The sequence below is a fragment of the Notolepis coatsorum genome (genome assembly GCF_963971535.1).
Source record: "Notolepis coatsorum genome assembly, chromosome: 4".
NCBI classification, from domain to species: domain Eukaryota; kingdom Metazoa; phylum Chordata; class Actinopteri; order Aulopiformes; family Paralepididae; genus Notolepis; species Notolepis coatsorum.
Window position 1 is genome coordinate 20,998,363 of NC_140168.1, and position 26,747 is coordinate 21,025,109.

The 26,747-nt window shown below is 45.1% G+C and overlaps 1 protein-coding gene across 1 annotated transcript in view; it reads right to left on the bottom strand.

Moving 5' to 3' along the window:
• Positions 1-520: 520 nt before the first annotated feature.
• The window catches only part of LOC311226348 (Na(+)/H(+) exchanger beta-like), a 31,151-nt gene continuing 4,924 nt past the window's right edge, over positions 521-26,747 (bottom strand). The window contains exons 3-12 of the mRNA XM_084311774.1: positions 19,737-19,987; positions 15,769-15,986; positions 14,654-14,850; positions 14,126-14,215; positions 13,965-14,035; positions 12,945-13,115; positions 9,082-9,184; positions 7,564-7,662; positions 6,097-6,169; positions 521-2,666 (exon numbers count right to left, since the gene is read on the bottom strand). Of these exons, the coding sequence (XP_084167900.1) occupies positions 2,383-2,666; positions 6,097-6,169; positions 7,564-7,662; positions 9,082-9,184; positions 12,945-13,115; positions 13,965-14,035; positions 14,126-14,215; positions 14,654-14,850; positions 15,769-15,986; positions 19,737-19,987 (1,557 nt within the window). The 3' untranslated portion in view covers positions 521-2,382. The remainder of the gene's footprint in view (positions 2,667-6,096; positions 6,170-7,563; positions 7,663-9,081; positions 9,185-12,944; positions 13,116-13,964; positions 14,036-14,125; positions 14,216-14,653; positions 14,851-15,768; positions 15,987-19,736; positions 19,988-26,747) is intronic.

Sequence of the window (26,747 nt, forward strand, 5' to 3'; positions counted from 1 at the left end):
AAGTCCCTCATTACCTCAATCAATCAGATTATATTTCTTTAAACTTGCCTGCTGGATTGAATAATCAAATGAGATCTTGCTAGCGAAAATAATTAGTTAACTGTTATACAGAATTACGATACGGCTCTCTTACCCATTGATTGATGTATAGTCAATCTTTAACTTATCTCCAATGTGGTCTAACGGGTTGTTCTTTTGACTTTCACACAGACGACCGGGGTTCGAGACCCTAGTCGTCTCCTTCTTTTTGCAATATAGGAATAATTCAATTTGGTGCACGTTGAGAGCTATATAAAGAATGACATCCTCAATGCATGTAGATTTATAATATTTTAACTTAAAACCAGGCTACTTTGGCGTATAATCATTAATATTATATTCAAAAAAATCATATTGGAAACACCGGGTTTTGAACCCCGGTCGCTGGGTTGGCAGGCTTGAGCACTACCGCTGCACCACTGTGCCAGATGGGATAAATTCATTGTTTATACATTAATGAACGAGAGACCCGTGTTTAGAATATCCTTTGTTTTGAATGAAGTTTATCTCTTTATCCTCATTCATTAATGTGACGTCAACGGCTCATTCAATTTCTCAAATCCGTCAAACAGCGCATCTCATCAGACATCTTAATCCCAGTTACAATTAAAATAACCACATAATGTGTACATCGCACGAGCGAGCGCCACCGTCGCCACGGTATATATAACGTGCATTATTTAGGACAAAGTGAATTTAGTATCAGCATTTTGGGTCTATTTTACATTTCAAAAGCCCCCTCTGGAAGAATGGAGCACAAAAACGTAATTCAGAATGGTATAAAGCAGATCCTAGACTGTGGGAATAATTTCAGGAAACGCGCTGTCACTTTCTTTGCGGGGGCGTGGCTGTGCTTCATCGGGCTAACTTGAACTTAAACCCTGCTTTCGACCAGGCTCAAACTTTTGGATCTGTTGTCATGGTGATTTGGAAAATCCACGTACAGGGAACCGGAAAGTCCGGCTAACTCAGTTATCCAGTTAAAGTTATCCGGCTAACTCAGTTATCCAGGTACAAGAAACAGGGCCCAGGAGATCCTGCTTCACTACAACAAACATCTCTCCGCGTCACGCGACAGCTGGCGCTACAACGGCATCGAATACGTTGCCATGTGTGTATCAGGACCGAACCGACGTGTATTTTCATACTTTTCCAGGATTTTCCTTTTTGTGTATAATACCCATATTTTTTTCAAGACATTGCGATCCGATTCATTTTCCAGACTTGCGTATAGGAACCCTTTAAGACACACGACGTAAGTGCTCACACAGACACCTCTCTTCACCGTGGAGGAGGAGGCCACGTGATCCTCGGGCAGCCATTCGAGCCCGAAAGAGCATACGGTGACGCATGCTTTTGTCATACACGTCATGATTAAAAATACTGACGTGAGGCGGCCGGGTAGCGCAGCGGACTAAGCGTCTGTCTACCACCGCAGAGACACTGGTATCGAATCCGGCTGTCAGCGGTGCCTCCGGCTTGGGCCGGTCGTCATACTGACACAATTGGCGGTGTCAGCGGGAGGGAAGCCGGTGGGTGATAATCTGGTCGTTGTAAACAGCGACTCCTACAGGTCGGTCAGGGCGCCTGCACAGCGAGGAAGGGATCTGGGTGAGGTAGTGTGCCCTCCCACGCGTTACACTCACGCAATGAGAGTCCTCGCTGCCAGGTGAAAAGAGGCTGCTGGCTGTCTCCTATGTATCGGAGGAAGCATGTGATAGACTTCAGGGCTCCCTAGACCGGCAAGTAGGGGGCAAATGCGCGCAACGACCAGGAAGGGGAGGGGGGAATTGGCATAACGACTAAATTGGGATGGGAGGAAAATACAAGAAAAATAGAAGGAGAAAAAGTGGATAAAATAAATAAATACTGACGTGAAAAGGGGGGGATACATAAAACACTGGCGAATAACTTACATCGTCTCATATCACGAGAGAAAAACAAACATGAGAAAAAAAACAGCGTCACTTGTGTAACAGATCAGTTCGGACATGCCCTGAGTGGGAGTTGAACCCCCGGTCTCCCGTGCCGCGGGCGGCATCACAGACCCCTATACCAAGAGGTGAATTCACTTCTAAGTAATGGGTCTGGACACCTCTGGGGAGTGAGTTTACTTGCAGTACCGCTGCCGTCCACAGTCACTTCACAACACTGTCCATCGTGACTGTAGGATAGACACACGGCACTCCGTTACACTTGTACATAAATTATGAATTTGCAGCATGGCTATGGCACCCATTATGGTCAAGATAGCTCCCATTCATTGAATATAAATGATTACAGGAGGTGACCATAGGAGAATATATCCTCCAACGTTCCACTCTCTATTCCAGGTGCCTTTAATTAAAGATGTGCGTCATCATCATCATCATCATCCTCTTCCTCATCCTTATTTGGACCAGGGTCGCTAAGGCAACGTGACAGTTTCAATTGGTCCGGCTCCCTCTGGCCGTCTGTTGCGTCAGTCCTCGGTACTCCTGCCGTGCTGTCCCCTCTGGCCCCGTCCAATCGGCTTGCCCCGTTACCCCTCTGGGGCTCTCTCTCGTTCAATAGGCTGACGCCGTCGAGAGGGGTGGGCGTCGACTCCGGCTCGTTGGCGTTTTCTTTGAAAGTGTAAACCTGGTTGTCTGGGAAACGGAGTACAAAGTGAGCATGTTCACAGGGTGACATTAATATTCCAATATATACTGTTAATACTCCTACCCACAGCCGTAAAATAATGTGAATCCCTACCCACCTTCAAAACCGCTCTCAAAGAGCACCTACGGGAGGCTGCAATTCGAAACTGGCCCCTGTAAACATCCGAACCCCCCCCCCCCCCCCCCCCCAACCCCCTCCAATGTACAGTTTCCTCCCCCTCAAATGTATACTCTCCTTTAGAAACTCTGTCTCTTAAACAGTACTGTATATTTGTATATCTTGTATGTCATACATTTCTGGATGTAAAAGTACTGTATATCTATCTGTATGTTGTGTATGTCATAAATGTTACGATGAATTGAAAATGGGGGAGCCTGGTGTAAACAAGACGAAAGTCTTTCTCTGGTCTGCATCCCCTTAACAATTGTGTATATTGAGCCGTACTGTATTGTAAACATTCTGCAATCTGTTAATAAAGTTTTCAATCAATCAATCAATCAATCAATCAATCAATCAATCAATCAATCAATCAAACAAGGTCAATTTGCATGTTCTTGGTATCTGGGAACATCTAAAGACCTCAGGGAATGTATTCCCAGTCTGTTACTATGCTCGAGTAAATTGTGTTGAAACAGAGGAGAATATAAATCATAATTTTTCTTTGCATCTTTCACAGTATATAACACCATGCTAACATTGTGGTTGGGCAGATTTCTCATTCAGCACCTTCTTGAGATCAAGTGTACAGAAAATCGAAGCAAATGAATAAAGGGAAGATGAATAAACAGAAGGATTTGTAGATACAGTACTGAATTATAATCCATTTGAATTATACATTCAAAATGTAATTATGAACTATAAATGACCTTATTATGGCCACGTCATACATCTATGGATGGGGAAAAAGCTCATCTTTCCAGTGGCAGTGTTAAATCTGGATTTAGTCATTTCCTCACGTTTTTACGATAAAAGAGCAATATAATTAGCATTATTCCGATAAATTCTTATTTTCGGAAAATGTTAAAAACATCGGTAAACAAACGTAGTGCTGAAAATATACACTTTGACTGCTGTTTTGATAGGGTTAGGTTCTTTACTCTTGGCTACATTTGAAAAAGAAACACAACATTAATTAATACGGTCTGTAGGGCGGCTACGTGGAGTAGTGTGCAAGGCACTCGCCACGAAATGCTGGAGACGCTGGGCTCGTCAGTTCGAGCCCAGCGCTCCACATTTGCTTTCAGTTTAGCTGGTCGTCCGTACTAATACACATTGGCCGTATTAGGGGGTGGGAAACTGATGGGTGGGGATCGGGCGTTGTGGACAGCGACTCCTACAGGTCGGTTGGTGCGCCTGCGCAGTAGAATCAGGAAGTGTCGGGGGCAGCGTGAGCCTCCCACGCGTTACTCCTCGCCACTGAGAGATCGAGCTGCGCAGGTGAAAAGATGCGACTGCTGTTACCTCAAGTACCGGAGGGGACTTGTGCTATGTATGACTTAGTCCACATTGCAGCCGGCTTGTGGGAGGCAAGAAACAGCGTTCGTGACAGGGGAGGGTTGAATTGGATGATACGAAATTGGGATGGGAGAAAAATATAGAAAATGGGAGAAAAAGTGGTTAAAAAAAATTAATACGGTCTGTATTGATCGATTTATGATGAGAACACCAATTGGGGGAGCCTAGAGCTTAACTGGTTTTACCTACTGACCTGACCTTTACCAACCCTCCTCACCGGGGAGGGGTCGGGGTGACCTGAAAGTAGGGGTGGGGGAAAAAATCGATACGTAGTAGTATTGCGATACTTTGCGTGGTGATACTGTATCGATACAGGGACGCCAAGTATCGATATTTAATTATTCATAAAAAATTTAAATAATATATATATATATATATATATTATTTTTTTGTATAAGGAAGTTGCATTGTTCATTTCAATACCTGTAATAGTACAGTAGTCCACACACACGTGTGCATTCAGTTAAGTTGGAATATATGACTGTAATACAAACAGTTCAGTTTGTCAGGTACATGCAACACAGATTACAGTGTTTACATCAGGGGTCTCAAACTCGCGACCCGCGGGCCAATTGCGGCCCGAGGGATGATATTTTGCGGCCCCCTACTTGAGATCAAAGTGTAGTGTTAATGCGGCCCGCGCGCTACTGTTTGCCGAGACGTTGCGCGAGAGTTGAAAGTTTTATTTATTTTATCACTTGTAGGCTACCATAGCGCAGGCTCATGACAGCAACGTTATGTTAGTGACTTGGTTGAAACGTGATTCCGGAGTGATATCAAGTAAAGTGGAAGGCAAATGCATCCTCGCTATCTCCTCTGACTGCGAGCAGTGCTCTGCATAAGCGGCTGGCTGCACTTCTGTGTCTGTGTACGGGTCTGGTCCAATCACATTCAGCATCCCGTCAGCGTTCCCCCCCCCCCTCACCCACAGTCTGCAAATCAGATGCAGAGTAGGGGAGTAGGGCGGGTCTTCACGGAATGCAAGTCGTCTATCTCTTTCAGTCCGAGTCAGTTGACAGCGCATATACAGTAAACTCGCTCCCAGTTTTATCTCCGTGAGATAAATGTAGCTACTAGCCTAGTTTCTAGCCATTTTCAAAGATGGTCAGTAAAAGAAAAGTCGACTGCAATTCAAAGGTGAATGGACTGAAAAATATGCATTCATCTTGTGGCAATTTGTAAATAATGTATGACTGAGTGATGGAGACCATGTTTGAAGGCAAACAAAGGCAAAGCCCCCTCAGATCACACAGCAACCAGAATAACTGAAATACTGGCTGGTGATTTGATTAAACAGATTTGTGATAGAATAAAAAAAAAATGCACAGTGCATTTCCATAGCTGTGGTCGTGGATGAGTCCACTGACACCACTGAGAAGCATATGTTCTGAAGAACCATTCATGTTCTGAAGAACTGTTCATGTTCTGAAGAACTGTTCATGTTCTGAAATGTTATTGCTAAGGATTGAGAAGATTGGATCAGTTGTACTTTTTTTTTGAATGCTTGAAACCCTTTTTTTGTGGAATATTTGATGCGGCCCAGCCTCACCCAGACTCTACCTCCAGCGGCCCCCAGGTAAATTGAGTTTGAGACCCCTGGTTTACATCATCATACCATGTTCTGCAATCAAAATGATTGAAGTGAGATGAACAGACTGAACTTTATTTTATTAGATAAAACATGTTGACAAAGTTTTACTTTGCAGTTGAAAAAAGGTAATAAATCAAATTTGAGCAAAAAATAAATAAATAAATTTCGCAATACTCAGCGTATCGCGATATATATTTAGTATCGCGATGCTATCGCATCGTGACGCAAGTATCGCGATAGTATCGTATCGTGAGGTCTCTGGCGATTCCCACCCCTACCTGAAAGAGTGGGCGCAGGCTTTACCTACTGACCTGACTCAAAACGAACCCTCCTGACCGGGGGCGTCTCCTGCTGGTTGGCGGGAACCGTGAGGTAGTGACTCATCTGGAGGAGTGAGAAAGGTTATACGCAGTGTGCTCGGTCAGGAAAGTAGAGACACAGGCCCCGCAAAACAACTGTGCTCCAGTATGCAGCGTGACCACTTTATTATACAGCGTGACCACTTTATAATACAGCGTGATCACTTTATTATGCAGCGTGACCACTTTATTAAATAGGCAACTCTTCAGCCACAGAGGGCTTTCGTCAAGTGACATTTTCTATCTAACTATAAAAGAAGGAATCTCTGTCTGCATGCGTGCGTGTCTGTCCTTCGCATATCTCGAGAACCGTTCATCCGCTCGCAAGGCCGACCCGTCCTACAGGCCATACAGGGCTAGGGCATAGGGCCCTGAAAGGGGGGGGGGGGCACTCATACAAAAAAAGTATAATATATATATATATATATATATATATATATATATATATATATATATATATATATATATATATATATATATATATATATATATATATATATATATATATATTTTTTTAAAGTATATATATATACTACGAGTGCCCCCCTCCCCCCCCCCCCCCCCTTTGTTACAGTGTTTCTCTCGGATGTTGAGCAACATGGCGATTATTATTTTTTACTACGAGGCGAGGGGGGCATTTTCAGGATCTCGCCTAGGGCCAAACAGACCCACGGGCCGGCCCTGTCTGCTCGGCTTCACATTCGGCGGGTGTATTGCTGAGGACCCAGGTTGTAAGGGGTCCAGTGTTGAATTCGATGCCATTTGGCCAGATGGTGGCGCTATAGTGTGTGTGTGTGTGTGTCTGTCTGTCCTTCGTATATCTGGAGAACCGCTCATCCGATCGGCTTACAGCTTTAATACGGTTAAATACTACGTTTCTCTCTCTCTTTTTTTCATCGTGGGGCGGCTATGGCTCAGGGGTAGAGCGGGGCGTCCAATGATCGAAGGGTTGGTGGTTCGAATCCCGCTCAAGCCCATGTCCATCCCATTGCCGTTGTGTCCGTGGGCAAGACACTTAACCTACTTGCCTCGTATGAATGTTGTATGCATGTGAATGAATGTTGGTGGTGGTCGGAGGGGCCGTAGGCGATGATTATTCGCCACGCTTCCGTGAGTCTGCCTCAGGGCAGCTCTGGCTGCAATTGTAGCTTACCACCACCGGTATGACTGTGTATGAACGAATAATGGACTATGTGAAGCGCTCTGAGTCAGAGAAGAGCGCTATATAAATCCAATCCATTATTATTATTATTATTATCTGTATGTACTAAACGCACCAGGTTGTATCAACACACACTAGGTCAATCAGTCGAGCAACATCAAATGCTGGAATTAGGATACACTCCCCGATACACTCTGCGGGGTCGACCGCTCAAAGCGTGTTGGAAATGAAGAGCCGCTGTACGTCTGAACACTTACCCGCCTCTCCATCTCCACCCTGCGCTTCCGCAAGCGCATCTCGCTCACGTCCTCCTCAAACGGGTCGACCAGCAGGTCGTGGCGGCTGTAAGAGCGCAGCTGAGGAGAGACAAACAAAAGGCAGCAATATTTTAACACAATACAGTAATAACAACAATAAACAGGACTTCAGAGGACATAGTAACAACAACAACAATAACGACAACGGAAAATAACAAACAATAAAACAGAACATAAAAATGTAATTGTGTTACCACAGACACCATAAAACACATTTCCTCCCCCATTCCCACCCCCCACCCCAGGACCCCCGGACCCCCCAGGATCAGCACCCCGACTCCGCTTCACCGCTAAAACATGGCCTTCACTCTCTCAGCCGCCGAGACCCACAATTCAATATTGGATTGCCCTATCCCCACCACCCGGGCTGTAGAAATCTCCATATATATGACATCCAATAAAGTGAATGACCAATTGATTAATGTTAGTTTCTCCGGTTGCTTCCACCTCATGGCTATTCATTTATTGGCTGTTGAAGGCAGCAATATGTTGTAGTTTGTTGCCCTGGCCTTTGACCTTTTTTATTTATTTTTTTTGGGCAAGTCACGGATATCTGTACACAAAGCTGTTTTTATCCCACAGTCACTCATCAAATTATGGGAACATTTTCTAGATTTGTGCGTCAGTCAGTTTCCCTTAAATGGCATGTTGGCCCCGTTAACATTCCTCAGTGAAGCCATGGAACCGTGGGACACGGCTAGCGGTCAAGAGCTCGGCTCTCAAGGCAAAGCCGCTCCCCATGGTTTCAATGTGGAATGCAATAACGCTAACCTGCCTTTATTAAAGGGGCACCTCGCCCCCCCAAAAAACAATGTTGATTTATATTGCACCTAATCTCACACACATCCAAGAACAGTCTTTCACACATTGATTTAGTTTGACAGTTATTGGGAGTAAATGAGTTTGAATGTGGCCACCAGTGATGTCATCGGGACATTGAGTCCCTTTGTGTTGTGTTTTTTTTTATTGTTATCTTTTTCCCCCCTCCTTTTTCCCGATTTTTCTCCCATCCCACTGTTAGTCGTTATGCCAATTCCCAACCCCCTTCCTGGTTGTTGCGCACCCCCCCCTACTGTTGGTCCGGGAGGCCGGAGACTGTCACATGCTTTCCTCCGACGCATGTGCAGCCAGCCGGCAGCCAGCCTGGCCGCGCAGATTCTCACCGGGAGAGTGTAACGTGTGGGAGGCCGCACTACCTCTCTCCAGATCCTACCCTCGCTGAGCAGGCGCCCCGACCGAACTGTAGGGGTCGCTGTCCACAACGCCCAGGACCCACCCATCAGCTTTCCCACCCCTAACACTGCCAATTGTGTTAGTATGAACGACCAGCCAAGCTGATAGCAACGCCGAGAGCTGGATTCGAACCCAGCGTCTCCAGCGTTGATGGCGAGCGCCTTGCCCACTACACCACCTAGCCGCCCCTGAAATCTTAGCCCCTTGAACCCGTGTCTCTCTCACCCTCTGCCTGGTCTGCTGCAGGTTGCCTCTCAGCACCTTCCTGATCTCCTCCTCACGGCGCTTGGATATCTTCGGTATCGCCCGTGGTCTGGGCTGGATGTTCCTGTCGAGACACACGTCACAAGTTCTTCACAATAAAATATAGGACAACTATATACGGTACATTGGGTGAATAAACCAACTTAGGTGAGGATCTGTTGGTGTAACGTGAGGTTGTACAGTTTCCCACCCCACCTACCCAACCCGCCGCCCCCCAACCCCACCTACCCAACCTCCTCCAATATACAGTTTCTTCCCCCTCAAATGTATATACTCTCTTTTTAGACTCTTTTTGTACTCATAAACAGTACTGTATATTTGTAGATCTGGTATGTCGTAAATGTTTAGATGTAACAGTACTGTCTACCTGTATGTCATGTACAGTATGTCACAAAAGTCTTTCTCTGGTCTGCATCCCCTTAACAATTGTGTGTATTGAGCTGTACTGTATTGTACCCATTCTGCAATCTGTTAATACAATTTTCAATCAATCAATGAGGATCTGTTGGTGTAACGTGTTGATGATCTGTTGGTGTAACGTGACGCTTTCAACAAAAGTGCAGAGGCTAAAACTGGGGGACACATCGCTAAGTATGCTAGCACTAAGTATGCACTAAGTATGACAACTTGCCAGGCATTGTGGCATATTGAGGCCACTGGATTACTGCACTGAAACTGTGTGCCGTCCTAGAAATGAAAGATTGGTTTGCCCCACAAACTATTCTGCGATGCCATACAGCGGAAAAATTGTGACACTACCCCAGATGACATTTCTGAGTATACATTTCCTGTTTGAGAACAAAATATAGGACTGCTGTATTATCACCACATGAATTTGGTTGTAGAAGGTCAGACGAATAATGTATTAATCTAAGAGACAGTCATCCATTCACTGTCAATAGAGCAGTTCCAGGCTGTGTATCTCGACGACGTCAACATGGCTGTTTTTTTTTTGCTTTGGGACAGAATTGCTCATGTCCACAAATACAGATTGAGCTGTCGAAATGCCATGGGGATCAGGCGGTATTCCTCAATCAGCGTCAAATATATTAAAGCCAGAGGAGGTAGTTCCCATCTACACAGTACAGTACAAAGAGATTAAAGATAGAGAGGGCAGTTTCCATCTACACAGTACAGCCAAATAGATTAAAGATAGAGAGGGCAGTTTCCATCTACACAGTACAGCCAAAGAGATTAAAGATAGAGAGGATGTAGTTTCCATCTACAGCCAAAGAGATTAAAGCTAGGTAGAGGCCAAAGCATCGCCACATCTACCACGCCATTAGAAGTGAATTCAGAAAATGTTGCCTGTTTTCTACCCAGAAGACAACACTGCTTCTTCCTCACTTGAGATTCAGTGGTGGTTGGAACACTGAATTGTACACATTACTTCCCATTTAGTGGAAAGAGTGATGGGAATCAGTAACCTCATTACAGAATAAATCAGAGCCTCTAGGTGGACAGCCAAGGACAGCCAATGTCCCCTATACACGCTGAAGAAGATCATCCGACTCAAATGGCGTTGGCGACCACGAGGAACAAGATATTTCAGAAGTGCACACTTTAGACATCTCTACGGTTAGCTAGAATTACTCACTGCATGGGGACAAAGGCCAGGCTAGGCAGCATGGCTGAACTGAATTACTCACTGCATGGAGACAGAGGCCAGGCTAGTCAGCATGGCTGAACTGAATTACTCACTGCATGGAGACAGAAGCCAGGCTAGACAGCATGGCTGAACTGAATTACTCACCGCATGGAGACAGAAGCCAGGCTAGGCAGCTTGTATTTAAATTTGTATTTATTTTTAAGCTTTAAACAGTCAACCATCATCCCAGTCCCAAAATCCTCCAAAATAACCTGCCTCAACGACTACAGACCCATAGCACTCACATCTACAGCAATGAAATCATTTGAGCACCTGGTCCTAGACTACCTAAAAACTGTCATATCACCTCAACTAGATCCATACCAATTCGCCTACCGTGCCAACAGGTCAGTAGAGGACGCCATTAGTCTAGTACTCCACCACACACTCCTACACCTAGAATCCCCCAACACATACGCACGCATCCTGTTTATCGATTTTAGCTCAGCCTTCAACACCATCTCCCCCAACAAACTATTTTCCAAACTTCAGGACATGAACATCAACCCGGCCATGAACTACTGGATCCTTGACTTCCTCAACAAGAGAACCCAAAAAGTCAAGGTGAACAACCTCACATCCCACTCCCTGACACTCAGCACTGGTGCCCCACAGGGCTGTGTCCTTTCCCCCTGGCTCTTCTCCATCTACACCAACCAACTCATCTCCCTGGACAGCTCAGTAAAAATATTTAAATATGCAGACGACACCACCATCCTCGGCCTGATCACAAATAACGACGAGACCTCATACCGGCGAGAGGTGGACAGAGCAGCGAGATGGTGCTCCATCAACAACCTCCTGCTCAACACCTCCAAAACTACAGAAATAGCCATCGACTTCAGATCTGCCAACAAAACACACAAACTCCCACTATCAATCACTGACCAATCCATAACTCTGACGGACTCACTCAAATTCCTAGGCACCCACATCAACAATAACCTAAAATGGGACACCAACACCACCTACATTACAAAAAAGGCCCAGCAGCGCCTGTACTTCCTCAGGCAACTGAGGAAGTACAGGGTCAAACGCCACCTGCTGGTCCAATTCTACACCGCCATTATACAAAGCATACTCACCTCTTCAATAACAGTCTGGTACGGTTCCGCACAAAAACTATCCATACAAAAACTCCAGCGCATCATCAACAAGGCCTCCAAAATCACAGGATGTGACCTTCCCTCCCTGGACTCCATCTTCACCTCCCGCACAACCACCCACGCCAGAAAAATAGCTAAGGACCCCTCACACCCAGCACACCCCCTGTTTCAGACCCTGTTTCAGACCCTGTTTCAGCCCCTGCCCTCAGGTAGGCGCTTTAAGTCCATCCTTTCCAAAACCACCCGCTTCAAAGACAGCTTCTTCCCCACCGCTATTCAGACCCTGAACTCCCTTGGCCCCCCTCTCCCCCTTCCGCCCCCACACTAACCAAGCTCCTGACCGATGGACTTGATTCTTCTGTGTGTTTATGTGTTTATGTTGTGCTATGTTGTGCTGTGCTGTATTTATGTATTTATTGTGTCATGTTGTACTGTATTATGTATCCACCCTGGCCTGTACCGAACAAGAATACCACCAACCTGGTTTCGTGGCAATAAAGGAAACTTGAACTTGAACTTGAACTTGGCTGAACTGAATTACTCACCACATGGAGACAGAAGCCAGGCTAGGCAGCTTGGCTGAACTGAATTACTCACTGCATGGAGACAGAAGCCAGGCTAGGCAGCTTGGCTGAACTGAATTACTCACTGCATGGAGACAGAAGCCAGGCTAGGCAGCTTGGCTGAACTGAATTACTCACTGCATGGAGACAGAAGCCAGGCTAGGCAGCTTGGCTGAACTGAATTACTCACTGCATGGAGACAGAAGCCAGGCTAGGCAGCATGGCTGAACTGAATTACTCACTGCATGGAGACAGAAGCCAGGCTAGGCAGCATGGCTGAACTGAATTACTCACCGCATGGAGACAGAGACCAGGCTAGACAGCATGGCTGAACTGAGTAACTCACCGCATGGAGACAGAGACCAGGCTAGACAGCATGGCTGAACTGAGTAACTCACCGCATGGAGACAGAGACCAGGCTAGGCAGCATGGCTGAACTGAACTGAATTACTCAACGCATGGAGACAGAGGCCAGGCTAGACAGCATGGCTGAACTGAGTAACTCACCGCATGGAGACAGAGGCTAGGCTAGGCAGCTTGGCTGAACTGCCGCTCTCCAACAGCATCATGGCCTGTTTCATCTCCATCTTGTGGTAGAAGGAGATGAGCTGGGGCTCCATGGAGCGGTCCCCTGCGATCAACCACCTCTTCAAATAGGTCTTGTTGAAGCGATTCAGCCTGGTGACGCAACATAGGAAGATTATAATCCTGCTCAGTATTAGCTAGTAGTGAAACCAACGTCTGTCTAAAGATGATGCCTATTAGACCAGTGGTTCTCAATGAGGGGTCCGGGGGCCCCCAGAGGTCCTTGGGGCGGTTCCAGGGGGTCCCCAGAAAAATCACTCTATTTCATTCACTAGAAGATGGCCAGAGTGACTAATTTATGTGGGGCTCCTAATGTGTATCAGTGTAGGGTGTATCAATGTGGGGGTCCTAATGTGTATCAATGTGGGGGTCCTAATGTGTATCAATGTGAGGGTCCTAATGTGTATCAATGTGGGGGTCCCAATGTGTATCAATGTGGGGGTCCTAATGTGTATCAGTGTGGGGGTCCTAATGTGTATCAGTGTGGGGGTCCTAATGTGTATCAATGTTGGGGTCATTGACATGAAAAAGGTTGAGAACCACTGTCTTTGCCTGTCTCTGGTAAAACATTATTATTATTATTATTATTATTATTATTATTATTATTATTATTATTATTATTATTATTATTATTATTATTATTATTATTATTATTATTATTATTATTATTATTATTATTATTATTATTATTATTATTATTATTATTATACTGTACTCAGTAGAATGTCCTCATGCTACTTTGGCCTAATGCACCTCACTTCCCTCAACAGGTGCAACCGTAGCCCTACTGTACTGTATGCCACCTTACTACAGCAACACCGATACACACAGTGCTATCACATGTTGGAAGAGTTACAGTACATACAGTCGATTGTCTCGCACGTTTCCGTACACGACAATCAATCATAGACCACTGTATTAAGTACAAAATGTGAATCGTACTTGTCGTTCCAGTGATGATGTCCATAATGACCACAGACATCTTCAATGCCAGTGAGGAGATGATCCAGGAACTAAAGAAGATAAATATATTTACATGATCATTGTGTAGAAGAAAAAACAATGGCAATAAATGGAGCATCTTTTCGTACACCCTGCCTCACCTGTGTGTGGATCTCCTCATTGATGGAGCGTTTGGTCTCCTTCTTCTTCTTCACAGCCAGAAGGTCAACCAGCGGTCGGATCGTCATGCCCTGGAAACACCCCCATCGACGTCAGGGACACTGAATGGATCTTATACACATTGTCAGCTGGTCTTGAGCAGGAAAGCTATCTGGGTACAAACCAGTTGTGTCACCCGCTTGTAAATTCCCAGCCAGAGTTCCAGATAATTGGTATAAGCAAAAGCACAAAATCTGGTATTTTTTGTTAGCGGGTCGTGATGTTTCCTGTGAGCTTTTGCATGTTTGGCTGTCAGGCAGGCAGGCAGGCAGGCAGGCAGGCAGGCAGGCAGGCAGGCAGGCAGGCAGGCAGGCAGGCAGGCAGGCAGGCAGGCAGGCAGGCAGGCAGGCAGGCAGGCAGGCAGGCAGGCAGGCAGGCAGGCAGGCACACACACGCACACACACACACACACACACACATACACACACACACACACAGACACACACACACACTCTAGGTCACTCTCTCACCTGAACAAAGACGGTGAAGAAGATGACTGTGATGATGGCCGTGAGGAACATGTCCTTCATTTTGCTCCTGGGCAGCACAAACACCAGTGAGAAGGCTATGGCCCCTCGCAGGCCACCGTAGGCCACGATGAACTGGTCCTTCTTGGTCAACTTCACGATACGGAACTTGTTGATGATGTAAGTGAGGCCGATCACGCCTGGAGAGGAGCAAACGGAGAGGAGACGGTCCAGTCAAATTAATAAACGGAGAGGAGATGGTTCAGTCAAATTAGTAAACAGAGAGGAGATGGTTCAGTCAAATTAATAAACGGAGTGGCGGTCAGGTGGCGTAGCAGAGATTGTGCTCGTCACCAATGCAAGAGGCTGCGGTCTCGACTCCCGGAGTCAGCATTGCTTGGGGCTTGGGCTGATCGCTATACTAACTCGTTTGGCTGGTTTAGGGGGAGGGAAGTCGTGGGTGGGAAACTGGCGTTGTGCACAGCGACGCCTACAGGTCAGGTCTGGGCGCTTGCTCAGCGGAGGCAGGACTTGAGGAAGGCAGCGTGACCTCCCACGCGGTTACACTTCACCAATGAGAGTCCTCGCTGCCAGGTGAGAAGAGAGCCACTGGCTGTCGCCGCGCGTGTCGGAGGAAGCGTGCGGATGACTTCAGGATTCCCTTTCCCTTACCGACCAGTAGGAGAACATGCGCACAACAACCAGGTAGGGGAGGGGGGGGGGGGGGGGGGGGGGGGGGGGGAATTGGCACAACGACTAAATTGGGACGGGGAGAAAACAGAGAAAAATCTGAGAAAGAGAGATACAAAAAAAAAAAAAAAGTATAAAAAAAGTATAAACGGATAGGAGATAGTTCAGTCAAATTAATAAACGGATCATCTTCAGATACGACCGGCCCCTTTAGTTCTAGAAGTATTTCATCATGTCTATTTTATTATCTTCTACTTATTTTACTTACTATTGTATCCCTGCACAATCGAAGCGGAAATGGCCACCTGCATTTCACTGTACGCCCCGTGTGTATAGTATGTGATAAATAGACCTCTTGAATCTTGAATCCGTCTGAGCTCCACAGAGACCCCCCGTGACGCACGCATGCATCCCTCGTGGCCACTGACCCAGTACTCGCGACACCAGGCAGAGGAGGACCGTGACGATGACGAAGGTCCAGTTCCAGGCGTGCGGGCCGGCCACCGTGGACACGCCCAGGAAGATGAAGATGAGCGTCTCGCTCACGCTGCTCCACATCTTCAGGAAGTACTTCACGGTGGTGTAGGACTTGTGCGACACGTTGGCCTCCACGTACGGCCGCATCGTCGCCCCGCAGGCGATCAACCTGCAGCGGAGAGAGAGGGGTTAACCTTCTGTAGTGTGGTAGTGAAAGGGTTAACCTTATGTGGTGTGGTAGTGAAAGTAGTGTCACAGTGAAAGGGTTAACCCTTTTGTAGTGTGGTAGTGAAAGGGTTAACCCTTTTGTAGTGTGGTAGTGAAAGGTTAACCTTCTGTAGTGTGGTAGTGAAAAGGTTAACCCTTTTGTAGTGTGGTAGTGAAAAGGTTAACCGTCTGTACTAGTGTGGTAGTGAAAGGTTAACCGTCTGTAGTGTGGTAGTGAAAAGGTTAACCGTCTGTACTAGTGTGGTAGTGAAAGGTTAACCTTCTGTAGTGTGGTAGTGAAAGGTTAACCTTCTGTAGTGTGGTAGTGAAAAGGTTAACCCTTTTGTAGTGTGGTAGTGAAAGGTTAACCGTCTGTAGTGTGGTAGTGAAAAGGTTAACCTTATGTAGTGTGGTAGTGAAAGGGTTAACCTTATGTAGTGTGGTAGTGAAAAGGTTAACCGTCTGTAGTGTGGTAGTGAAAGGGTTAACCTTATGTGGTGTGGTAGTGAAAGTAGTGTCACAGTGAAAGGGTTAACCCTTTTGTAGTGTGGTAGTGAAAGGTTAACCTTCTGTAGTGTGGTAGTGAAAAGGTTAACCCCTTTGTAGTGTGGTAATGAAAGGTTAACCGTCTGTAGTGTGGTAGTGAAAGGTTAACCGTCTGTAGTGTGGTAGTGAAAAGGTTAACCGTCTGTACTAGTGTGGTAGTGAAAGGTTAACCGTCTGTAGTGTGGTAGTGAAAGGGTTAACCGTATGTAGTGTGGTAGTGAAAAGGTTAACCGCCTGTAGTGTGGTAGTGAAAGGGTTAACCTTATGTGGTGTGGTAGTGAAAGTAGTGTCACAGTGAAAGGGTTAACCTTCTGTAGTGTGGTAGTGAAAGGTTAACCTTCTGTAGTGTGGTAGTGAAAGGTTAACCTTCTGTAGTGTGGTAGTGAAAGGGTTAACCCTTTTGTAGTGTGGTAGTGAAAGGGTTAACCCTCTGTAGTAGTGTGGTAGTGAAAGGTTAACCTTCTGTATTGTGGCAGTGAAAGGGTTAACCTTCTGTAGTGTCACAGTGAAAGGGTTACCTTCTATGGTGTGGTAGTGAAAGGGTTAACCCTTTTGTAGTGTGGTAGTGAAAGGTTAACCGTCTGTAGTGTGGTAGTGAAAGGGTTAACCCTTTTGTAGTGTGGTAGTGAAAGGTTAACCTTCTGTAGTGTGGTAGTGAAATGTTAACCTTCTGTAGTGTGGTAGTGAAAGGGTTAACCTTATGTAGTGTGGTAGTGAAAGGGTTAAACCTTATGTAGTGTGGTAGTGAAAGGGTTAACCTTCTGTAGTGTGATAGTGAAAGGGTTAACCCTCTGTAGTGTGGTAGTGAAAGGGTTAACCCTTTGTCATGCGGCGGCAGTGAAAGGGTTAACCTTATGTAGTGTCGCAGTGAAAAGGTTAACCCTTCTGTAGTGTGGTAGAGAAAGGGTTAATATGCGCTATATTACATAAATAACACCGGTCCCTCCACAGTCTGTTCTCAGGCGAGCACAGAGAATATTGTCTGATCATCCATCTCATTTTCTCAAATATGAGCTCCTACCCTCCGGCAGATTATAGAGTGCCGCAATGTAAACCGTTTTAAAAACAATTTTTTGCCTCCGTCACTTAAAATGTAAAATAATGTTGCTTGAGGCTGCATGGGGTTGTGCAATAGATTCCTGATATGAAGCGAGGGGTTGTGCGGTGTTATTATGAATCCCACTGCATCTCTGGGCAAGACTCCGCCCTGTAGCGCGAATAACTGCCGCATGGAACAAAATGCCTAACGCTCAGTGAAATGAGGAAAGAATTCCACAAAAAACATTTGTTTTAATTAGGGGAAAAAGGGCAATTCAATGAGACGGGGGCTCCCTCCCTCCCTATACTCCCTATAGCAGGGATCGGCAATAGGCGGCCGGCGGGCCAACATTGGCCCTCCAGCAATAATTTCTGGCCCGTCAGATTATTATTATTATTATTTTGAGAATATGATATTTATTTGACGCGTGGGAAATATTCACTCGGGACGCCAGGGTGTCTTTTATTGTGAAGCTGTATCTATCTACCGGCAGTCATCAAAAGCATGTCTGTCACTATAGCCAATTGAAATGCTAGAAATGGTCACGTGGACTGGGAGAACCAATGGAATAGTCCCACCGGGCCCCGTGTATATTTCCCTAACGCACTTTCACTTCCACGTTCGAGATGCGAGCGAGTTGAAGAAAACAAAACAAACATCTTTGGATAGCAACGGGGAAATATAACGCTTCTTTTAATAAACAGGAGCCATACTTAAAATACGGGTTTATCGCAACAGGTCGGTGATTCTTGCGTGCCGAGCCGACGTCCTCTCTGCATAATATGTGGCGACAACAACAACAGCAGCGAGGCAATGATGACAACTGTGTTCAAGTTGGCATATAAAGTAGCTGCATTCAACGCCAATCTGGAATTGGACATGTTTGTGACATGTTTCAAACATTAGCAGGGATTTTGGAGGACTTAACAACAAACAAGGTATGGTGAGTCATGTTTTCATGCATTCTGTCTTCTGATCTGTTCATCACGCGCCGCGGTGATCTGCAACAGCTGATCTGCTGTTCATGAATGAATGAATGAATGAAAACTTTATTTAACAGATTGCAGAATGGGTACAATACAGTACGGCGCAATACACACAATTGTTAAGGGGATGCAGACCAGAGAAAAACGTTTGTCTTTTTTCAATATCAGTATATTAAATTAGCCATTGTTTTTGATCCTGGCCCGCCAAGCAACGGCTTGGGGAAAATCTGGCCCGTGGCCAAACCTAATTGCAGACCCCTGCCCTATAGCATAGTAAGACAACAGTCTAAATCTAGAAGAACTCCCTATAGCAAAGTAAGACAACAGTCTAAATCTAGAAAAACTCTCTATAGCAAAGTAAGACAACAGTCTAAATCTAGAAAAACTCTCTATAGCAAAGTAAGACAACAGTCTAAATCTAGAAGAACTCCATATAGCATAGTAAGTCAACAGTCTAAATCTAGAAAAACTCCCTATAGCAAAGTAAGACAACAGTCTAAATCTAGAAAACTCCATATAGCAAAGTAAGTCAACAGACTAAATCTAGAAGAACTCCATATAGCAAAGTAAGTCAACAGACTAAATCTAGAATAACTCCCTATAGCAAAGTAAGACAACAGTCTAAATCTAGAAAAACTCCCTATAGCAAAGTAAGACAACAGTCTAAATCTAGAAAAACTCCCTATAGCAAAGTAAGACAACAGTCTAAATCTAGAAAAACGCCATATAGCAAAGTAAGTCAACAGTTTAAATCTAGAAAAACTCTGTATAGCAAAGTAAGACAACAGTCTAAATCTAGAAAAACTCCATATAGCAAAGTAAGTCAACAGTCTAAATCTAGAAAAACTCTGTATAGCAAAGTAAGACAACAGTCTAAATCTAGAAGAACTCTCTATAGCAAAGTAAGTCAACAGACTAAATCTAGAAAAACTCTCTATAGCAAAGTAAGTCAACAGTCTAAATCTAGAAAAACTCTCTATAGCAAAGTAAGACAACAGACTAAATCTAGAAGAACTCTGTATAGAAAAGTAAGTAAACGTCTAAATCTAGAAAACGTCCCCAGCTATTATAGCAAAGTAAGGCAATACAGTCCAAATAGTTGTAGAAACACAATATAGCATCTTGAATAAAGGCTACTCACGCCATGATCCCCGAGAGGTGAAAGACCTCGGCGGAGAGATAGGCCATGTAGCTGTAGAGGAAGACGAACAGGGGCTCGATGACGCGGGTGTGCGAGGTGAAGCGGGACGTGAAGGCCCCCAGGAGGCCATAGATGCCCCCCACCATGACCCCTCCCAGGGACACCACAAAGAAACACACCACGCCGAGGAGGGCGTCCACCACGGTCACACTGCCCACGTGGGCAAACTCCTCGAAGAGGTGGTACAGCACCTGCAGGGGGCGAGAGGGAGACAGTGAGACAGGAGAGGGACACAGTGAGACAGTACCTGCAGGGCGCGAGAGGGAGACAGTGAGACAGGAGAGGGACACAGTGAGACAGGACCTGCAGGGTGCGAGAGGGAGACAGTGAGACAGGAGAGAGAGACAGTGAGACAGGAGAGGAAGACAGTGAGACAGGATCTGCAGGGCGCGAGAGGGAGACAGTGAGACAGGAGAGGGAGACAGTGAGACAGGAGAGGAAGACAGTGAGACAGGAGAGGAAGACAGTGAGACAGGAGAGGGACACAGTGAGACAGGAGAGGAAAACAGTGAGACAGGAGAGGGAGACAGTGAGACAGGAGAGGGAGACAGTGAGACAGGAGAGGGACACAGTGAGACAGGAGAGGGAGACAGTGAGACAGGAGAGGAAGACAGTGAGACAGGAGAGGGAGACAGTGAGACAGGAGAGGGACACAGTGAGACAGGAGAGGGAGACAGTGAGACAGGAGAGGGAGACAGTGAGACAGGAGAGGGAGACAGTGAGACAGGAGAGGGAGACAGTGAGACAGGAGAGGGACACAGTGAGACAGGAGAGGGAGACAGTGAGACAGAAGAGGGAGACAGTGAGACAGGAGAGGGAGACAGTGAGACAGGGCTCAGCAAATGATAACAAATTACAATGTACCATATTTTATGCACTGAAGGTCTACATGGATGATTTGGTGGTAGGGCCGCCCTCGACCAAATACAAACATCCACGCTCACACAAACAATAGTCAAATTTGGGCGGCTAGGTGGTGTAGTGGGCAAGGCGCTCGCCACCAATGCGGGAGACGCTGGGTTCGAGCCCAGCTCTCCGCATTGCTATCAGCTTGGCTGGTCGTTCATACTAACACAATTGGCAGTGTTAGGGGTGGGAAAGCTGATGGGTGGGGATCGGACGTTGTGGACAGCGACTCCTACAGGTCGGTTGGTGTGCCTGCGCAGCAGAATCAGGAAGCAACGGGACGGCGTGTCCTTCCCACGCAGACCCCTGACGCTGAGAGATCGCACTGTGCAGGTGAAAAGATGCGACGGCTGCTTCCTCGAGTACCGGAGGGGACACGTGATGTAAGGCTTCGTCCACATTGCAGCCGGCTTGTGGGAGGCATGGCCTAACAACGTTCGAGACAGGGGAGGGTAGAATTGGACGATACGAAATTGAATCCTAATTGAGCACTAAGGCTTGCAGTGTATAAACGTAGCCCTAAGAGGCACAGCTCTATTTTGGTAGCACTGTGCAGCTGGTATATAAACAACACTGTATATTGAAACGATCCCCTGGTCAAGTGCCAAGCATGACTCTGTTCCAATTTGCTTTTTGTTCAATGAGCCCCAACATCAGTGCCAGGAAAGAAAAGGACTCGTATTAATTGATTCATTAAACAACCATCTGTCTGTCATCCAGAGTGACAAGGATGCAGTCATCACGGCCAGAGAACAGTTGCAACAGGTGGCACACAAAAAGAACCTTCATGCTGACTAAATATACACATCCATGTGTACACGCATGCATGCACAAACACACACACACACACAAATTTAAATATCGCCGGTCATAATGTCATGTGAAAATAATTCCCTCTTATTTTTATTTGGTTACCAAGTAACGTGGTGCTTGTTTTTGCCACTCAAACAGAAGTCTCTCTGAAATCCCAGGAGGTGTGTGAGTATGTGTGTGTGTGCTCATGTGTGCGTGTGTGTGCGTGTGCGTGCGTGCGTGCGTGTGTGTGTGCGTGTGTGCGTGTGCGTGCGTGCGTGCGTGCGTGCGTGCGTGCGTGCGTGCGTGTGTGTGTGTGTGTGTGTGTGTGTGTGTGTGTGTGTGTGTGTGTGTGTGAGCAGCAGAAAAACAAACAGAACAGTAGAAGCTGGGCCCTGTTTCATGTACGTGGTTCAACTAAGTCGATCAACATGTCCATTATCCAGCTTCAGTTAACCCGATGTTCAAAGCCGGGATTTTCCTGTTTCACAAAGGAGGATTCAGTCTCGTTAACTCAAACCAGACTTGAGAGTCAGGCTCAAGTCAGGCTAGATGCGCGCTCCCGTTTTAGGTGGAAAGCCAGCACGTATCGATGGCAGAGACCCTGATTCTCAACGGCATTGATTGATTAATTGATTTAAGACTTTATTGACAGATTGCAATAGGCTCAATCGCCTCGCCGACAAGTTAAATGCGTTATCTATAGGCTAATTCTAAGTCCCTCATTACCTCAATCAATCAGATTATATTTCTTTAAACTTGCCTGCTGGATTGAATAATCAAATGAGATCTTGCTAGCGAAAATAACTAGTTAACTGTTATACAGAATTACGAGACGGCTTTCTTGCCCATTGATTGATGTATAGTCAATGTTTAACTTATCTCCAATTTGGTCTAACGGGTTGTTCTTTTGACTTCCACACGGACGACCCGGGTTCAAGACCGGGGTCCTTCTTTTTGCAATATAGGAATAATTCAATTTGGTGCACGTTGAGAGCTATATAAAGAATGACATCCTCAATGCATGTAGATTTATAATATTTTAACTTAAAACCAGGCTACTTTGGCGTATAATCATTAATATTATATTCAAAAGAATCATATTGGAAACACCGGGATTTGAACCCGGATCGCTAGGCTGGCAGACTTGAGCACTACCGCTGGGCCACTGTGCCAGATGGGATAAATTCATTGTTTATACATTAATGAACGAGAGACCCGTGTTTAGAATATCCCTTATTTTGAATGAAGTTTTATTTCTTTATCCTCATTCATTCATGTGACGTCAACGGCTCATTCAATTTCTCAAATCCGTCAAACAGCGCATCTCATCAGACATCTTAATCCCAGTTACAATTAAAATAACCACATAATGTGTACGTCGCACGAGCGAGCGCCACCGTCGCCACGGTATATATAACGTGCATTATTTAGGACAAAGTGAATTTAGTATCAGCATGTTGGGTCTATTTTACATTTCAAAAGCCCCCTCTGGAAGAATGGAGCACAAAAACGTAATTCAGAATGGTATAATGCAGATCGTAGACTGTGGGAATAGTTTCAGGAAACGGGCTGTCACTTCTTTGCGGGGGCGTGGCGATAGTTCAGGCTAACTTGAACTTGAACTCTGCTTTCGACCAGGCTCAAACTTTTGGATATGTTGTCATGGTGATTTGGAAAATCCAGGTACATGAAATCGGAAAGTCCGGCTAACCCAGTTATCCAGCTAAAGTTATCCGGCTAACTCAGTTATCCAGGTACAAGAAACAGGGCCCTGGAGCATGAGAGTGAGGAGGATTCTATGGATAGAACGCTAACGTTACCATGAAACGTTTGTTGTGTTGGAATACAGCATCTAAAAGATGAAAACAATGGTTTGTGTTGGAATACAGCTAGCTTAGCTTATCTAAAAGATCAAAACAATGGTTTGTGTTGGAATACAGCTACCATAGCGTTATCTAAAAGATAAAAACAATGGTTTGTGTTTGTTCATTTCCAAATTGTGCCAACAACATTTCACCCACTTTGCGTAACGTTCATAAGCTATTGATACGGACGTTGTGGCTGCTAACAGAGTTGTGCTACATGGACCCAAACACTCCCGGCTGTACCAAAACCCTATTTTCTCAGGAAATCTGCCATTCCATGAGTGGAGAGAGGTGCTCTCAGTGCAGACAGAGTGGAGGTAATGTAACGTTATTACTAGGGGTGTAACGATGCGACCTCACAACGATTAATTTCGATTACGATTATTCAGGCAACGATTCAATGCATCATGAAATCTCTTCATTTGACCACGATTCGATTCGATACATTTCCGAGAAGTTTTCTATCAGTTAATTCCCCCAAAATTTGTCAATACACAAATGTAGCTGGGGGAACTGATTCACTCAGCATGAATGGACTATAGGTCAATAAAAACAATACACACACACACAAAAAACATTAAAAAAGAATATATTAAAAAAAAAATTATTTCGATTAATTTCGATTATAATCTATTCTAACATTTTCAAATCGATGCAGTTGAATCGTCACATTAGAATTGATGCATTTAGATTAATCGATGCATCGTTACACCCCTAGTTATTTACTATTGATATGGACAGACACGCTGAAGTTGTGGCTAGCTAACTGTGCAACATGGACCCAAACACTCAAGACAACCTGGCTGTACCAAAACACCTTTTCTCAAGAAATCTGCCGTTTCATGAGTGGAGTGGAGAGAGCTGCTGCAGTGTAGACTGAGTGGAGGTAATGTAACGTTAATGATTACAAATGGTAATTATGACTGTTTCGATTGACGATTGAGCCTTAAGCATTGGGTATAACGTTTTTGTAATAAGCTCAATAAACAGATTATATTTGACCAGAATTTCTGGGACATTGAAATGTTCTCAACTGGCACAATTTTTCTCTAGCGGAAATTCTGCCATTCAACAGTTCAAGCTTGTAATATCCAGCTAGATCCCGTCTCCAATGCCTTTAAAACAAGCTCAGAGGAAAGTGCACCGTCGTGGGTTAATGAAAAATGGATCAGGGCTTGGTCTCTGCACTGAGAGACTGTGGGCTGACTGGTACTGTGGACCACAGGGCGCTACTGACACACAATGTATACAGATAGGAAGAAACAAATCCATGGTAATTGCTACTTGATGAGGGGAAAATTAATGGTGTGGTTTCTCCTTTGGCAGAAAAAGCCTACTTATCATCAATATTAATTATGTGACTGGGAAAGCTGCCCTCCGTGCTTAAAGCTGAGAGCAAAAGGCACAGATCCAGCAGCATGAGTAGTAGCAGTAGCAACCCGCCTCTTATCTTATCACCAAAACAAATCCCTTGTGCATTAATTTTTAGGTGTTTCTGATTATGATTCATCCTCATTCATTCATAATTCATGGCCATTCTTACACTCTTGAATGACAATTTAACCGGTACACCTTAAAATGGCTGCCATAGAAAGACACCAGAGCAGAGGCAGCACTTAAAGGTAGAATCTGTAAGGCCATCAAACAGCGACCTCTAGGCAAAAGAGCCCCGCTTGGTATTATGCTTCGTTTACTTTTTGTCTCCAGACCTCTCTTGGCAGAGCCTGAGGTAGCAACCCCTGCTCTATACCCACTGAAATCCAAACCCCACATCAGACAAAAACAGAAAGCGTAACAAAGAGCAGTAGTATCATGTTGTCATATTTTGCCTATAGAGGTCGCTGTTTGGCGACATTACAGATTCTACCTTTAACTGAACCTTCCGGTGGTTACTGTGGTGTCCCGTTAACTCGCACCCATGGCAACATTGTCATAGTTCTATGATGGCCATCTCTGTTGAGTAGGGATGGGCAAAACTAAAAATAATTACCGGTCCTATTCAATAGTGAGAAGTGGGAACTATTTGAATACTAATCGAAAATCTCTAGTCTATTTTTCTTCATAGATCTTTTCTGTTCGCCCAGCTGTTAACAGACTGTTATGCTACCTGGCTAGCCACCTGTACCCAGCATGCCGTTCAGCCGTGTAACAGTTAATAGGGTCCCCTCTCAATACGCTACAACACAGTGTCGTTACCGGTAAAAACAAGGGCAACTATATTATTTTGAGACTAAACAAAAACAATATATATTTTTTTTTATAATTTAACCACTATTTAAATATTCAAAAATATATGTCCATCCCTACTGTTGAGCTAAGAGAAATCACTGTGATGTAAAGCGTGAGAGGTCCCGTCTACACATTCAAGTTCTGTGATCCTGCTCCTGCAGCGACCAAAACTCAACATGGGCTGGCACCCCGGTATCTGTCTGAACTAGGGATGTCCGATATTATCGGCCTACCGATATTATCGGCCGATATCGGCGTTAAAATGTGATATCGGAAAACATCGGTATCGGTTTTCAAAAAAAAATATATATATATATTTTTTTTTACATTTCTATAACCTTTATTTGCCCAGGCAAGCAAGTAAGAACAAATTCTGATTTTATTTATTGTCAAAAGTATGCATAATGTTGTGTTAATTCCACAACAAGAGATATGTAATGTTAATTACCTGAAATTATTCCATTTTTTGGGGGGGGAAACCCTGCATATATCGGTATCGGTTGATATCGGTATCGGAAATTAAGAGTTGGACAATATCGGTATCGGTAAAAAAGCCAATATCGAGCATCCCTAGTCTGAACTCTTTCATGCTCCTGCCTGAGCACTGAGATCAGCCAGTCAGCTGCTGCTGGTTGTCCCTGGGACTAGGCTGAAGACCAGAGATTTCCCCAAGGCGTGCAAAAAAGGAATATCTTATCTTATCTTAGAGGCGACCGAGCCTTTGTAGCGGCTGCCCCTGGCACATTAGAATAGCCTGCCTTGGCACATTGGATCTGCTCAGACCCTAGAGCTTTTTAAGTCTCTGAACACCCACGCCTTCGCCCTGGCTTTCAACTCAGGCTAAGCTGAGTGGGCACCGGATTTTAACATGTATCTCTGTACTGTATTTCTTGTGTGGTTGTATATTGTTGTATTGTGCTGTATACCATGGTATGTTTTTGTGCCACATTGCATCGCCCGCGTTAGCACTTTTATTGACCCTTTGAGTTTGACCCCTGAAACTTTGAGTTTGAGTTTGAGAGTCCGTCTTCCCCAGGGGTGTGAGGTACTTGAGTAATTGTACTTCGTTACAATACTTAAGTACTGTTTTGGGGGATTTGTACTTTACTCAAGTATTCATTAGGTTTGTATACTTGTACTTTTACTCCATTACATT